The sequence below is a fragment of the Blennius ocellaris genome, assembly GCF_963422515.1.
Source record: "Blennius ocellaris genome assembly, chromosome: 11".
Lineage (NCBI taxonomy): Eukaryota > Metazoa > Chordata > Actinopteri > Blenniiformes > Blenniidae > Blennius > Blennius ocellaris.
The window spans coordinates 9,537,395-9,553,958 of record NC_137660.1 but is presented as its reverse complement, the minus strand read 5'-3'; the positions used below and the strand labels follow the sequence as shown (position 1 = coordinate 9,553,958).

The 16,564-nt window shown below is 40.1% G+C and overlaps 1 protein-coding gene across 2 annotated transcripts; it reads right to left on the bottom strand.

Annotated features, from left to right (window-relative positions):
* Positions 1-2,057: 2,057 nt before the first annotated feature.
* On the bottom strand, positions 2,058-15,165 carry alkbh3 (alkB homolog 3, alpha-ketoglutarate dependent dioxygenase). Of its 2 annotated transcripts, none has more exons than XM_080504425.1 (10): positions 15,069-15,165; positions 13,577-13,659; positions 13,218-13,330; positions 13,063-13,097; positions 12,909-12,956; positions 12,171-12,274; positions 10,640-10,728; positions 9,914-10,123; positions 7,436-7,534; positions 2,058-3,187 (listed from the first exon to the last, which is right to left on the bottom strand). In XM_080504425.1, exons 2-10 carry the CDS (start codon positions 13,647-13,649, stop codon positions 3,062-3,064), a joined length of 897 nt encoding a protein of 298 aa, XP_080360551.1. In that variant the 5' UTR covers positions 13,650-13,659; positions 15,069-15,165; the 3' UTR covers positions 2,058-3,061. The 2 variants fall into 2 exon arrangements, with proteins under 2 accessions (XP_080360551.1, XP_080360552.1); XM_080504426.1 differs by having other exon boundaries at positions 13,218-13,327.
* Between the last annotated feature and the right edge of the window lie 1,399 nt (positions 15,166-16,564).

Sequence of the window (16,564 nt, the reverse complement as noted above, 5' to 3'; positions counted from 1 at the left end):
GGTTTAATGTTCATATGGATCAAAATCAATTTGATTGTGGTAAAAATTGCATTTACAGGGACGCCGACCAACTCACAGTTAACTTTGACGGCGACGTCAACTAACGGGATAACTAACCATGTTTTAAACAATGAACATTCAACAGTTGGTTAGCTAATGGTGAGTTAAGCATTTAGCCGGCGGTTTGGGTTTAACCAGTGGTTAAATTAACCCAGTTTTGAACATCTAGGACCGTCTCCACTTTTCCTGAACCCTGGAAGTGTTTTAAGTGGCGGCCATGATGAGGAACATTGGAATTCTCAATAAGCAAAGGAAAGGAGGCTCAATGCTTCCTTCAGAACCTCCTTTAGCCGAGGAAACACTGATGCTTCCTTTAGAACCTCCTTTAGCCGAGGAAACACTGATGCTTCCTTTAGAACCTCCTTTAGCCGAGGAAACACTGATGCTTCCTTTAGAACCTCCTTTAGCCGAGGAAACACTGATGCTTCCTTTAGAACCTCTTTAGCCGAGGAAACACTGATGCTTCCTTTAGAACCTCCTTTAGTCGAGGAAACACTGATGCATCCTTTAGAACCTCCTTTAGCCGAGGAAACACTGATGCTTCCTTTAGAACCTCCTTTAGCCGAGGAAACACTGATGCTTCCTTCAGAACCTCCTTTAGCCGAGGAAACACTGATGCTTCCTTTAGAACCTCCTTTAGCCGAGGAAACACTGATGCTTCCTTTAGAACCTCCTTTACCCGAGGAAACACTGATGCATCCTTTAACGAAACAGACGAAATCATGCAAGAACCAGCTCTTTTTGTCTCTGGCTCCTGTTTCACAGACCTTCTTACCCTCATGTTCTCAGGTGGTTCCCGTCGTGGCTCGGATCCTGACGGAGATGTTCTCCGGAGAACTCAGCTGGTCCACAGACAGCATCCGCCTGCAGAACTCCAACCCTGACGTGAAGGACCAGACGGTGGAGCAATTCAAGGAGCTCCAGAGGCTCCTGCAGAGCCAACACATCCAGGGGCCCTGGAACCTCCATGTCTCCTAGAGAAACACATCCAGGGGCCCTGGAACCTCCATGTCTCCTCGAGCAGTGTTTTTCAACCTTTTTTGAGCCAAGGCACACTTTTTTCTTTGGAAACATCTTGAGGCACACCACCACCCGAAAATGGTAAACTTTTAAACTCTGTAGCCTATATTAACAATATAAAGTCATTCTCATCAATGCTTTATCAACAGGAATCAAATAAATACAGAAAAAAAACTATTTCCCAATTTCTTTTTACTCACTCAGTGTGACACCTGGGCCTGATGGAGGAAGACAGAGTTGAGATCCTGGCAGGAATAGAAGACAGACAAACACCAACATGTCTAGTTTGGAGTTCAAATCCTCCCTTTTTCAAAAACTTCTCCATCACTGTCACTGACTCAGTACTTTGATACAAGATGGCAGCAGCCGAAGGTGGGGGTGATTAACGAGACTGACGTCTTTCAGTTTCGATTTCAACGGCAAAGTTCTGTGCTGCCATCTATTGCGAAGAGTATTTATACATGATTACTCTGCAACACACTGCTCAGCAAATGTTTTTTTTGGAAAAAAATTGGATAATTTCCCATGGCACACCTGACTATATCTCCTGGAACACCAGTGTGCCGCGGCACAGTGATTGAAAAACACTGCTCTAATTGACATGACGTCGCCTCTTATTCTGGTTCTGCAAAAGTTTTTTCTGTTAAAGGGAGTTTTCCTTCCCACAGTTACTTATGCTGACTCATGTGGATTTGTTGGGGTTTTTTTTCCTCTGTAAGAAGCACCAATAAATGACTGCTGAATTTGGCGCTATATAAATAAAGTTGAACTGAATTGATTTTGTGACCATGAATGTGAACACATACATTTGTGTGTGTGTGACTCTTGTGTGTCTCCATGTTGGTGATGGACAGGCGACCCGTCCAGGGTGGAACCTGCCTTCACCCACTGAACATGGTGGACAGGACACGTGATTATTTCCATCCATTTATTCAATGATGAAACGTCCTGAATTGACATTGAAAACTGGTGCTCATCCAGCAGACGGCAAACAAATAACAATAAGAACAATCTACATAAAACGAATACAGAAACAGTTCTGAGTCTGAAATCAATCCTGTTTGTGTTCCAACACTGACCGTCTTCAAAATAAATACAAATTCAAGAAAATCAAAAAATGATCACATCAAGAATTGTTTCCAACTAATTAAAATCAAATGATGCTATTAAATTATTGTAGTCATTGCTGAAAACTATTTCCCAATCATTCATTTCCATTTGATGCATAACTGCTTTAGGTCGCACGGAAACTCTTCAAAAGGAGACGCAACTTCACTTTCTGTCCACATAATCTCAATTTGTTGCCTCCATTAAGCAGCAAAAGGCGTTACTATATTTTACATCAATGTCTTATAGATGGAAACCTTTTCTACACAACAAATAAGATCCACTTTTAAACCATTTTCCAAAACAGTCCAGTCAAACAAAACGAACAAACTTTTGGAGGCTGTTTGGAGTCATTTCTTTGTTTATATGTAACGTGTGGGACCTTCCCAGACGTCTGTGGTTCTTGGACTCTAAACTACAAAAAAAAAAAAAAAGATTCAGACACATTTTCTGCCTGCAAGAAGCTTCAGAGTAAAAACTTCTGATGATAAATGTGGCAAGACTTCAGGGATTATTAGGAACACTTGTTTGTGAGTCAGAACTGCAAGCAAGCAAGACGATGACATTAAAAAAAACAAAAAAAAACATGTAGCACTTCTGTGAAAACACCATGATCGTCACGACTCCTCACGACTTCAGGCAGAGCAGAAAATTTGCCCATTTACCTCTGAAAGCATCTGTTATTCCCACTGGAGCCTATGACTCACTGATGTTGGCGGCCCGACTCTCAATAATCGGCTGAAATTGCACAATGGGAAGTCTGCAATTGTCAAACCGACGATGTCCTTATCGTCCGGCATTTCTCATCTCGCCTGGTTCTCACGTCACCTACCTCAGACCTGTGTTTCCTAAAGCGCAGGACTCTGAGGGTAATTTATGCTTGCGTTGCTGTGAATCTCATCTTGGCGCCCGGTCGGTGGCCCTCTGGCTCCGGGTGGATGGTTCTGAAGGTCAAGTTGATGCGTGGGCCTCTGTCATGGTACTCTTTGGCCACCTGATGCTGGAGGGGATGAAAAGACGGATCGGCAATGCACTTCTCTCTTTGCATTATGACGGTTATGCAACGTTATGAGTCCTGTGATGAGAAATACCTCTGATCTCTCTCTTACAATCCAACGGCAAATAAAACTACATATGGCATCACTGTTACCGATACAATACATTTACACACAAGCATAATATGCGAAATTAAGTCCGAGTTTATGAGGTTATGAAAGATTCAAGCTATTTTCTTTCGAATTATAGCTTTTAAAAAGCAGTGAAGCCAAGCAATTTCTCAAACTTGTCTGAGTTCATGGAGCAAATATCTCAGCTCTCAGCTCAGCAAAATAATAAGGGAGAGAAAAGAAAACTGAACAAAAATATAGTTTAAAGAAAATAAACTCCGACCTTTTATATATTTATTTATAATGTGGTACATGCACAGAAAGCACTTGTTTGTTTTATTGTGTTTAGTAATGATAATAGAGACCATTTTGATTTAGAATTTACGTCTAATTGGAAGTACTTTGGCTTCAGAACTGCTTGCTTGAATTAATCTCATAAAATGACTATACATGTATAAAATTTCCGATTTTCAATTTCATATTAAGAAAAAAAAACTTACACAAGCTATCACTACATCCTAACTTTTTTTCCATTGTGGTCAAACAAGAAACAGCAAAGTGATGAAGTTTCCTTTTCTTTTCTTTGTATAACATGGAAGTGAGATTAGCGCGAGACGACTCACTACAGTTATACAAAACTTCAGCAGATAAAAAGGTCACTGGTGTCAGGAGTTTCCAGCTGGAAGGGTGTTTTTGTTTTGTAGCCGACACCTGCATCTCACACACACATACTGGGTGAAAGTGCAAAGTATTTCCTCTTAAAAAAAAACAACCCCCCCCCCCAACAACACTTAAATAAAGTGGTGAGAAAAAAAATGTCGCAAAACCTTTCATAACTTCCATTCTGTAATAATTGGCCATAAAAAGTGATCCAATCTACATCAACTCCATCTAAACACAAGGTTCTGCACCAAATACCGTTCACTTCTGATCATATATATACAATTATAACATTTTATGTCTTTTTCGAACATCTGTTGAACATTTATCGTAGAGAAAGTGAGTTAATTGTTGAACTTAATAATACCCAGGACGACTTTTAGTCTGGCCTCTCATACCGAAGTCCTTCAGTTCATCCAAACATGCAACGTTCAGAGATTTTCCTGGTTTTCACTGTTTCTTTCAATCTAATTTGCTCTGAGCTTCCGCTGGCGGAGAGCAACACTTACAGCATCCTGCAGTATGACATGTTAAAAAACCCTTTCAGGGGAGGCGGTTATGACGAGCTGTCCAGGCCACAAGGTAGGAACCCAAAACCATTATTCTCCCTCAAGGTTTCATCAGCCTTCAAACACATTTTCACGGTACTTCAAAACATGTTGTGGAGAAGTCAAGATGATCAATGAGCTCATTTGACAGGCAAAAACACTGAGGGGGGAAACAACCCAAGTAGCTAAGTGATCTGACTGTGGACTGGTGTTTATCTCAAAACTTGGAGATGCTTGATGCAGTTTAAGAAAAGCTGGTTGTATTTCTTCAGACTTCCTGTTGGTACGAGGCACGGGATTGGGGCTTAGCTTTTTATTAACCAAAGACATGATAGATTAGAATTGTTTGTGTGGGATTAGTTTAAGTTTATATACTTTTAATTGTCGACTGGATCACTGGATTTGTAATAATAAATGCAGAAACGGCCTATCCAAAGGTATCACGTATACTTGTTCTTGCGTAGAGTTAGAATAGCAGTTCAGTTTATTTATCCCCGGACTTCTTACATAAGAGATTGATTGCACCGATTTAATTCTGCATCCTGGGACCCCGAGGTCGTCTTTTCACGACTTGTGAAAACATCTCATTTTCCACAACAATGTCAAAAGAAGGATCCTGGAAAAAGGTAGAAATAACCCAGTGTCCACAGTCCAAACAAATGAAGCACTTTAGCGAGACTGACAAGATTAGTTAAATATTTAGCACTCGCTTCCAAAACCTCTGTGTCTGAGCCAGATGGTTGTTTGAGTGCAATAACAGAGGGAGGATTGATGGCTGGGCTGATCTTCTTTCTCTGGAAAAGGTCTTTTAACTGAGCAGTGGAACTTTTGTTGGGATTCTGTGGGAGGCGTCGCCATAAAACACCTGTGACCTTCTCGCTTTGTCCTTTGAAGCTCAAACCTTTTCCTGCGCCTCTCCTGGACGTCGTTCACCCGCCCTCTGGTTTATGAGGTGAAGGTGTGCAGCGGAGCTCGGTGGACGGCTCCGGTAAATCGTACCCCCACGTTCCTCGCAATACTAAGAGGTTGGGTTTTTTTTTCATTGTCAATGAATATCTATTTGTAGTGGGACCAACGTGTAACGTAATCAAAGCTCCTCAGTATGGCGTTTAATGCTTTTAGAAGATAGTAAGCAATGGCCTTCTTTTGGTGGGCCTTAAGATTCAAAAGATCCAGCAATGGGACTGCAAATAACAGTGCAAATACACTATTTAAACCTGCGTTTTCTTTTGTTGAAGAAAGCATAATTATATTTGTCTGAAGAACTAACATACCAATGAAAAAAAATATCTCTTTAATAGAAGATGTTAAGTCGACATCCGTAACAAGCTGCACAGTCAAGAGCAGGAACAGGTTTTAAAAAGGGTTTTTAGTTTTTTTTTGTTTTTGTTTTTTACAGTAAATCGGTTTAGAGAGCACATTAGCCAAACTTCAGTCAACTTTGTTTCATTGGCACAGCTCTGGTCTCCACTGAGCAAATGGAGGAAAGATCAAACCACTAAATGATGACGTTAAAAAAAAAAAGTTTAGCGTTATTAAATGTGTGTATTTTTATGTGGATAACAATTCATGCCCGTGTTCCTAAAAGCTGCTTTTTCTGGGGTTCCACAAGGCTCCATATGTGGACTTTTTGCTTTTGGTGCAATGTTTCACTTCCTACTATTCTCACAACCTATTTCACTTCTATTTATGACATATTTACCTCAAACATCAGGACAACGTTACAATTATGAAGTATCTACATAGAAAAAGTAATAACATCCTTTCCCAAGAGAAAGGAGGAGCGTCTTTATGTATGAAGACGATCTATATTTAATATATTTTCCTCTTATTACTGCATTCACTCTCCCTGCAACACAAACATTTTGCCATGTTTTCATGACTTTCTCTTCTACACCACTCTGACAAGGTAGACCCGAGTGCCACCATGACCTATATTAGACGCTTCTATCTGCTCCTCCAGCAGCTTCTGCATTCGTCGTGATATTCGGGCTTTTGTCGTCTAAAATATTCTCAACGCCGAGTGCGACCCAATTATTTCCAACACAAACCACACTCGGACCTTCCGTCACGCGCACAAAGACTTTCTGCTCGTGTGAACTCAGCTGCTGCTCCAGATTGGTAAGATGAATGACTGTCATTATACTCAAGTCCTGCTCTTCTCTGAAAGCCGCCCCCCCCCCCTCCACCTTGTCTGCTGGTCAGTTGAGGAACCTGAATGTCCTGAAAGCGGGTCCATCGTCTCACGTGTGCCCCGTTTGAAGCACCAACACGCCCATATATGTACAAAGCGGTGGTCAGGTTAGGCAGAGGAGGTTTTTTTTTTTTACAACATGGCTGTTCCCCGGAAATGTCCTGAGTAACATGTTGTAATGATATAAAGGGACTATTTTATTGACATTTAGCGACGATGGAGGCGTAAGTATCTCAGTCGATGAGAGAGGATTTCTCGGACTGAGACTTTTAACAGCCACCTGCCAAGAAGACCTAAGAGAGACTCTTACAAAGACGACAATAAAATGAAGAATTTGCAGCGTCATCGCAGGCCGTTTCTGAAGTGCGACGCTATAACATCAGTATTTATTATGGTCTCATGTTAGACTATTATATAGCAGATTATTGCAATCAATAAAGCGTGGCAGATAAAAAAAAAAAAAAAACAATAGCACACTTTGTATTTCTATCTTTAAGAATTGATGAGCCTATAATAAAACATATTTGACATTTCCCCCTGTTACTCAGAAACACTGACGAACATTGGTTTGGAATAAATGGATCAGCTGCTTCAGCTGGATTAACTCGTCAAGACAATACTTAAAAAGAGATGCTATTTTTATGAAGATTCTAAGTTTTGTTCAAATCAGAGTTTTTCCAACATCTTCAGCTTGTCACTCATGGACGTTTCTTTAAAATGTGATTGTTGACTCCAGCTACCTGCCAGTCATCCTGTGTGGCTCCTTCCATCAGCAGCAAAGTCCCGTGACTCAGAGGAACCCGGATCCTTTCCACATAGGTATAGTCGCCGTTCTCTTCCTAACGTATCAGAACACAGGACAACGTGAACAGTTTAGTAACCAAACAATAATAAATCAAAACCTCAGGAGAAAATTTCAAGGTATTTACTGTCATCGTGACTAAATACTGATAAAACTATCATTTGTGATGACTGAAAGTTGCGTCACAACAGGTAGAAGAACCAGGTCATTAATAAACACTGACCACTGCGGAGTTTTCACAAACTGACCCGCTTTCGACTCGGCTGAACCTCCTTTTTGCCTTTAAATCTGCTCTATAGCTTAAGTACCGTGTAGTCAAAGCATGAGGCAGCCTCCTTTGACTCAGAGCCAAGTCCTACTACCAATCTTAACTTAACCTGAACAAACGGAGCCTGGAGGATTTAAAAGGGGGTACAGACCTGCACACCTTAATGAAAACTGGCCAAAGAGAAGGAAAACGAGGAGTGAAAATCGTGATCCGGCTCAAAAAGCTGTCAAAAGCACAATGTTGGAAACAATAACATATTAAATGGTGCTTTGACTATAAATGCTGATTATGTCCTCCATCAAGAGGGTGAAACAAAACTGGCTCACTCCATGAAAACATGCAGAGATGGTCAGAATAAACACTGAAGCCTGCAACTTAGATCTTTCAGCAGAGTTATAAAAAAAATGAAGGGCTTTTTTTTTTTTCCTGGGCATTGCGCTGTATTTTGTCCAAGGAGACGTCATTAAATATATGTGTAATATCACCCCATTTTTGTCAAAGAAACATTCTGAAGTATTGCTATTTAAATGTTAGTGTGGTATTATGTTACTCCAGCTCAGGTTGGGCAGAAATGAGGTCAACATTTAAGACGCGAGTTACTTTAGCGATTCAGTTGGTGGAAATTATTTCTCTACATTTAAATACTCTACAAATAAACTTCTTAAAAGTTAAGGACCTTGTCGACTTAAAAATGTTGATTATTATGTGGAAAGCAAAAAAAAAAAAAAAATTGCCAAACGATGTTCAAAGTAATTTTGTTGCACAAACCGTTTGCCAGAGGAGTAAATACAAGAAGGCCGTTGCTCGGCTAATCCCCCGCCGGAGGGCTTTATATTTTCTCACAAAGCCAGCTCTAAGGCAGCACACTTGGTACACTAGAGGGTGTTCCATGGGTCCTAGTAGATAATTATGTAGAATCTGAAAGGTCTTCTTCATAAGCTATGTCAAAATACGTCTCCAGAGCCCAAAAGGTGTTTTTATGCACTTAGTGACCCTGTGACCTGATATGCAAAGTAGGTCATGGTCACCATGGTGCCCCTTCTCCCCAGGTGGAGTGTCCATATGTGAAGTTTGGTGACTGTGGGCCCAGGAACTGCTGAGAAATGAGGAGAAATGTTTATATGAAAATACATGTATTGTGCAACCATGACGAGCAAACTTCAGACCCTACCAATCTTCAAGGTCAAGGTCAGGTCACTTGGTGTACTGGAGGTTATCCCTGGAGTGTGTATCATGTGTGTATACAATTTCAGAGCCCTAGCTCAAAAACCTAGGCCTCCAGAGCCCAAAATGTGTTTTTAAGCACTTCGTGACCCTGTGACCTACTTAATATGCAAATTAGGTCAAGGTCACCATAGTATCCCTTCCCCCTCTGAGATGTATCCACATGTGAAGTTTGGTCACTGTGGGCCCAGGGGTTGCCGAGATATAGGTAGAAACGTTCGAACGGACGTACGTACGGAGACTGTTTCAAGATCCCCCTTCGGGACCTATCAGCCACGGCGGGGGATAATACATTTCAGAACAATGTTTTCACGGATGTCGTCGAAACAGAACTGTCCATCTGTTTATGGAGTAAAACTGTGGAACTCTTTAAGTGTGGAATTTAAATGTTGTTCAAGTGTTTACAAATTTAAGAAAATGTACAAAGAGCAAATTCTGAGAGACTATGAAAAAAATTTAAACATTTTAAGACTAAAGGAGGCTGTTTTTGTTATGTTTGGTGACCTGGTGAGGAGTCGGGGTGGTACGATGGGGAATCCAATTGATTTGATTTTGTTGTAAAGTTGCTAACAGGAACAGAAAACACAAGATTAATCTTCTCTCTGCTCATTTTTGTTCATGTATGGATGACAAATATATATATATATATATATATATTGTGAAATAGCATGACATAACATGAACAAATAAATAAATAAACATTTAATTGGTAGTTCTCCTTAAAGAGCGAGGGGTTCGGGTTTAAAGGCCTTGCTCAGCTCACAACAGCTGGAACCTGCAGTGGGACTCAAAGCGAGGGGGCCTTCTGGTCACATGCTTGCCTCGCTCACCTTTAACCACACGGTTTTTATTTCAACACTAAACATACGCCTGACCGTTCCGAGGTCAGGTGAACCGGTTTCCCCCGCCCTGCCGTCGTCTCACCGGCGGAGGCTGCTTGCGGAGGCTGAACGTTCTGGTGTCGCCGAGGCTGAGGGAGGCGATGGTGGGCCTCCGACCCAAAGAGGCCTCGTCGTCGCTGTGCCAGCCGATGCTGTCGTGGCCGTCGCGATACAGGTTACACAGCAGGGAGTTGAAGCTGCAGCTGCTCTGCTGCTCGATCGCCTTACGGAGAGTTACAAGTAACGGATGCCACTATTGGGGGGAAAAAAGTAGAGAAAAAGACAGGAACAGATAATATAAATTGAAGAGAGCAATTGAAAGGAAGCAAAAAGTGTCACAGGCAAGACGAGGGATATACTGTGGAAAAAAAAGAGCGACAACAGAAAAGAAATGTGTCTGTCTCACGACACACACAAAATAAAGTTAAACTTAAAGTGAATGTACAATATTTAGATGCCAATAATCACTATTTAAACTCATGCAATGAAAACAAATAGGGAACTCAATAAAAGAGTAGCGAGTCCAGGCTTTCTAAACTAAACTCATCGCTTTCAGAAAACAGGGCGACAAAAACACCACTGTGACTTTTCACCAGCAAGTATTATCTGTTTATTTTTAGAACCACAGTGAACTTCTGAGATAAATATGAAAGGAGAGGGAACAAGCTGCTGTTATCCTCCAGACATTAAAAAAAACCAACAACTAAACAAAAATGATATTACATTATTTAAGAAGATGATGGTTTAAATCTGGTTGTATTGCTCTCACCTGCGTGTTGGCCTCCAGGGTGGAGCGGGCGTATGTGTACGGTAACTCCCCAAACCAGCAGGTGAGCCTGGGCTCCTCATACGCTTCACCTGGACGTACACAGAAACACCCATGAGAACAACATCACAGTTCCAACAAGTTGTTTCCCATTTGGAAAAGAGTTCAGGCGGCCAAACTAAAACCATGTCATCAATTGACATCAAATGCATGTTAATGGACTGTAGGAGGAAACTGAGCGACCCAGAGTCTTGGTACATGAGCACCGAGAAAATATGCAAGACCTTGTCACTGGGAGGCAAGAACACATTAGTCAGATACAATCGTAGTAAACTTAGGCATATAAAATGAGCTGAATTGTTCATTTCTATTGTTTATTATGTGATTATCTTCAACTGTGGCGGTTGGAATCTTGGGCGTCTCATTAAAAAGCCTTTACACCTGGACTGACATTTGAGAGCATTTTCAGGTAATGTACTCATCAAAATCAGGCTGTTGATTCTGCACAGGCTTTTTATTTCATTCATGAAAGAAGAAGCACTGGCAGAGTTTCATGGGAAAAAATAATTGGCTGTGGTGTTATAGACTCACGAGTCCATAACACACGTGGTCAACAGTCACGCATTACCAACAGAATACAACGTAAACACACTAATTGAGCTTGTGTGTGTCTCTCTCTCTCTCTCTCTCTCCATCTCTCCCTGGGAAAAACATGTCTCTTCCAAGAACCAACCCTCTGCCATCAGTGTATTTTAGAGGCAGCTTGGGCACGGCGGGAACAGGGTGAAACCAAAACAAACTGCTTGAGCAGCCATCACATTTTCTTCGGGTGAAGTCTTCAGGCTCCCCAGAGCTAATATTTATAAATAAGCGTGGCCATTCATCAGCCCTCAAACGCTTTAGCCTCTTCCTTAAAAAAAAAAAAAAAACACTATCTGGGGGGGGGACAACATTAACAAGACCCAAGACCGGGGAGAGGAGAGAGAGAGAGGAAACTTTCAAGACCGTTCCCTCCTCAACTCCTCCTCCACCCGAACGTCACATGGACTTTTGTTGACAAACTGACTAATGGTGTATGGAGGATTACACATCCTGTGGCTGCGGTCACTGTTTACAAACTCCCTTGTCTTCACCGCAGTGTCTGTCTTGTGTGGAGCTGTCGCAGAACAGCACACGGCGTGGAGGAGGGCCAGCAGAGAGAGAAAAGGCCGATTCTCAAACCACGTCTGGCTTCCTCTCAACATGCTCACTTGGACATGGAACACAATGTGTCACTTTTCTGTCCTTTATACTGACTGTTTAGTGAAGTAAGTCCTACGCACACACACACACACAGCGAGTGTGTAACGACAGAGCAGCTGCACTTGGTGCATGTAGGGAGTTTGGCCATTCTTCCCAGCTTCCCTGATCTACATGTAATTTAAAGACATTTAAGTAAATTAAAAAGACCAATGAAAAGAGATTCTTCTCGGCAGCAAAGAGGAAACCCTCGCCACTGTCGGTTTATCGTCTTAAACTCCAGGACGGTGCCCACCCTGTCTGTAGTTTGTCTTCTGGGACCAGGGAAGCTCTGCAAGCAGCTTACTAAACATCCAGTCTGCCTCTTCTGTAGGAAGAAATCCAGGCAGCAGCTGAAGTCTTGGCGGGTGGAAAGACCAAACACAAACACAGGAGTGAGGCGGAGGCAAACAGTGTGTATGTATTATTATTATTATTCAGTGCCTGTAGATGATTTGATCATTGGTAGCACATGGCTTTAAAATCTATGGGTTGTTTAAGTAAACAGTTTTCTTATTATTTATCTAATGAAGGTAAACGGGTCGTCAAAAGCCAATAGGGATGTTTGCAAACATTTAAAAAGTCACCCAATACACTCATGTCAAAGAATATCAATTTGTCAGAAATTATTAATCTTAGTTAATTAAAATGTCTTCAAACTAGAATATCGGAGTCATTTTCATGAAAATGCCACAAGAAGCAGCAAATTTGACAAATTAAGTGAGTCGTAAATAAAGGGTTATTTCTCTTTAACCTCCAAGGGGGACATAGAAATTATTGTTTGTGTGATCACTGCCACCTACTGGACTTGGACCTCAAACACAATTTTATTGCAAATTCATTTAATTTTAATGGTATTTATTTGTTTTATTGCATATTTGTTCCACACTATTAACACAATAAAATTGATTTGATTTCATATGAAGAATAACTTGTATGTAATGTCGGTAACTTCCTACACAACAAGATTCACTGTTCCCTAAAGTGCACTCACCTGGAAACCCCTGATGGTCCAGGACTGATCTCATAATCGCCTGCTTGCCTAGCCAGAAGAAAGTGGTGAGTCCACATGTGTGCAAACACACAACAAGCAATAAATAAACTGTCACGAGGGTTTGATGACGAACAAGAAGAACCATGTAACTCACTCTATCATCCTCTCAGGTGGAACATCTCTGACAGGCTGTAATGATGAGAAACAGAGAAAGATTTTCAAGATTCAACATATTATACAGCAGTTTATCACACTGACCCAGACAAACATCTTGGCTGTGCAGGAGCACCTCCGATTTCCTTTGTCTACCTTTGTGGGCTGATGAAACTCAACATTCTTGGATGTGGTCTGAGGTCCACATTTCCAAGAACCAAGGGCTGGTTTGGCACTTGTGGACTGTTGGTTGTTCAGTGCTGCACCTGCTTAAAAAACGAGAGAGACGTCTTAATACTTCACGTCAGGCACACTTTTCAGGAACCACCGACCTTCCAGAATCCTGATGCTTAATGGGCAACGTCAAAAGAAATTTACTTTACTACTATATCAGCTCATGGATTATTTAATATTTCAATGATGGCTTGTGGTCAAACCATGAAACTGACCACAGTCGCCTGATCGGATCCTGTGAGAATCATGCGTATGTGTCACTGTAAGAATTAAATCACCACCTGGAACTGAATGTTTCGGCAGCTGTTTGGCCCAGGAGCCTTGCACTCTGGCACGCTGACGTTTATCCGACATCGTAACACATCTGCATGAAAAACAAAACAAACAAACAAACCAAAAAAAGATCACCAATGTAGAAGCAAATTTTAAACCCAAAAGAGAGATCACAGAAATCCAGAATCTAATGTTTGCTTTTGTCCGAAGACTCGTCTCATATATAGGAGCCGAAAGGCTCGATTAGATAATTCAGGGTAAGTTTCACTTTGATGAGTGAAGTGGCAGCAGGATATTAATCCTTTTTAGAGAATGACCATTCTCACGATAAGAAACTACTAAACATATAGATAAAAGTTGTAAGAAAAGAATCCACAAAGGTGCCGGCTTTACTGCACATAGTAAACCATGTCACTCAAGACAAAACATATAAACATATAAATTTGACTATAGCTATGGACTGAAATTCAACAAGCACATTGAGACAATAACAAAATCAGCCTACAGACAGAAAATATTGGCAGAATTAAATGATTTTTAAACAAATAAGATTCAGAGAAACTTGTACTTATGTTGAATGGTCACCGGCCTCAATATATCTCAGATTTATTTGTAGAATGTGAAACTTCCAGACCTCTGAGATTCTCAGGTTTACTCAGTTGTTCCCAGAGTCAGAAAAAACAAGGTGAAGCAGCCTTTAGTTTCTAAGCTTCTCATCTGTGGAACAAACTCCTTGAACGTCTGAGGACTGCTGACACACACACTTCTTTTAAATCAGGACTTAAAACACTATTATTTGCTCATGCTTTCTAATAAAAAAAAAAGTTGTTACTTTTTTTTTTTAATTTCATTCTCTTTATCTTAATATATCTGACACACTATTCTACTTTTTCATGCCTTTCTGAATCACTTTATTTTAATGCATGATATAATCTTAACTGCTTAAGCTAAAGATCCTTAATAGCTTTGTTTTTAATTTCACTGTGAATTTCCTTGTGTCTGAATGATGCTAATACTTCAAAATACATTACTGAGCTTGGTTATTGTACTTGATTCACATAGACCTTTGTGATTGTTAAATAATGCATAATTGTAGTCATACTCATACCGAGCATATGTATTGTCTAATAAATATGCTCGGTATAATGAGTATCTCGTGTAATTTTCCATTCTCGGATTTACTCATTTTTCTTCTTCTTGTATTTAAACCACTGCTGACACCTGTTTCTGTCCCAAATAACAACCACTGCCACACAACCCAAATCTGTCACAAAATTGGACAATAATTGAAACAAGCATTAGAACAAAAGCATGATTTACTAAACTAAATCAACCTAAAAGCCTCAGTAGAAAAATATTATTGGAGCAGGTGACGAAAACAACTTGACGCTCTGTCGCTAACAATCTTTAAAATGCCATGAATAAACTCCTTGTACGAACTAGAATCTAGAGAAAATACACAGGTAACAATTCTGTAACAAAACACGTCCAATATCTTACCCAACATGAGCCGATAAAATCTTTACGCGGGGAAAAATAACAGATTTAACTTTAAAGTAACTGAAGCGACACCGGTGCGCCAGCCATCACTTCGGTGTTACACAAAAACAAATCCGATGCGGAACTCTGACGTGAAGGAAAAGTTCCCCCCTAAAGAACACATTTTAAATGTATTTATTGTGCAATGATTAATGTCCGGTTTATCTGATTTAATTTCTGTTCAACTTACATTCAAATATTTTATGACATTTTCATTTTATACTAAAATATTTGCATTTTGATCGGCAATGCAAATGTATTTCTATAATACCATTCAGACGTAAGGGAATTCATTTTTTTTTCTCATATAAATCAAGGTAAAACATAAGAACAAAGGAAATGAGAAAGGCATAAAATGATAATTAAACTAAAAGCTATACAGGTAGTAAAATAATTAAAATCTATTGTTTAATTGAAATAAAAGTCCTGATTGAAAAGAAGTGTGTCAGCAGTTCTCAGGTGTTCAGGAAGTTTGTTCCACAGGTGAGGAACGGTAGGAAGTAAAAGCTGCAAAACACCTCAGAAAGGGGTCGAGATGTTTCATGTTCAACAAATAAATCCAAGATGTATTCAAGCCGGAGAACATTCAAAACTTTATAGACCAGAATTAAGGTTTTAAAGTCACACAGACAGCCAGTGCAGTGATTAAAGCTCGAGTGTAAAGTGATCCACCCTCTTTTGTTTGAGGACTATGACTGCAGTTTTCTGACTGAGCTGCCTCTGTATACAGAAAATATTTATACATTTATTAAATATGTGATCTTCTGATTTCTCACCAACAGTTTGAGCATAAAGTCATTTATTTTCAGTCACACATACACAGCAGACATGATCGAAATGTTGGCATTAACAGTGACCATTATGTGATGTGATTCTTGTGAGTTGTCTGTAATAGTGTCAGGAGTAATTGCATTTAATTTATTTTTGTTCAGTCATAAAGCAGCCCAACCAGAACATCTGGAGCAGGTTTACTCTTTATTCCCACGATCAAACAGGCTGAAATAACCTAACCCATGAAACATATTTCCTGAATCTGACAGTTTATTTAAATCTGATTTAAAACACTTATTGCAACTTGCCTGTAGGGAAAGTAATTAATAATTATAACCAGTGATTACCATTACTAGTTTTAAGTTTGCTTTAGAGTACAATTTCATATGTTTTGATTTAATAGTTTTCCACATTTTATATTTTTAACATTTGTCTTGCTTTTCTCATGATCAATGTTTAATTTTACTGCATTTCCAAGTTGCCACAAAGCACTTGAGCTACCCTTGTATGTGAACGGTGCAACATAAATCTTTTCACAAAAAACAAATAATTTCTCCTGAGTAAACATTAATTTCATCATCCAATTGGAAAATACTTCAGGTTTCTGCATCGTAAATCTTTACATTGCAGAATCTTAGACCAATTTCCATTCAAGATATTACAAATCAGTCATTGGCCCTTGGACA

Excerpts from the sequence above, each read along its gene's own strand:
- alkbh3 (XM_080504425.1), bottom strand. The coding sequence starts at position 13,649 with ATGTCGGATAAACGTCAGCGTGCCAGAGTGCAAGGCTCCTGGGCCAAA. Across the intron at positions 12,275-12,908 it reads GGACCATCAGGGGTTTCCAG|ACTTCAGCTGCTGCCTGGAT; the intron begins GTGAGTGCACTT and ends CCACCCGCCAAG. Across the intron at positions 7,535-9,913 it reads TCCGCAAGCAGCCTCCGCCG|GAAGAGAACGGCGACTATAC; the intron begins GTGAGACGACGG and ends CTGATACGTTAG.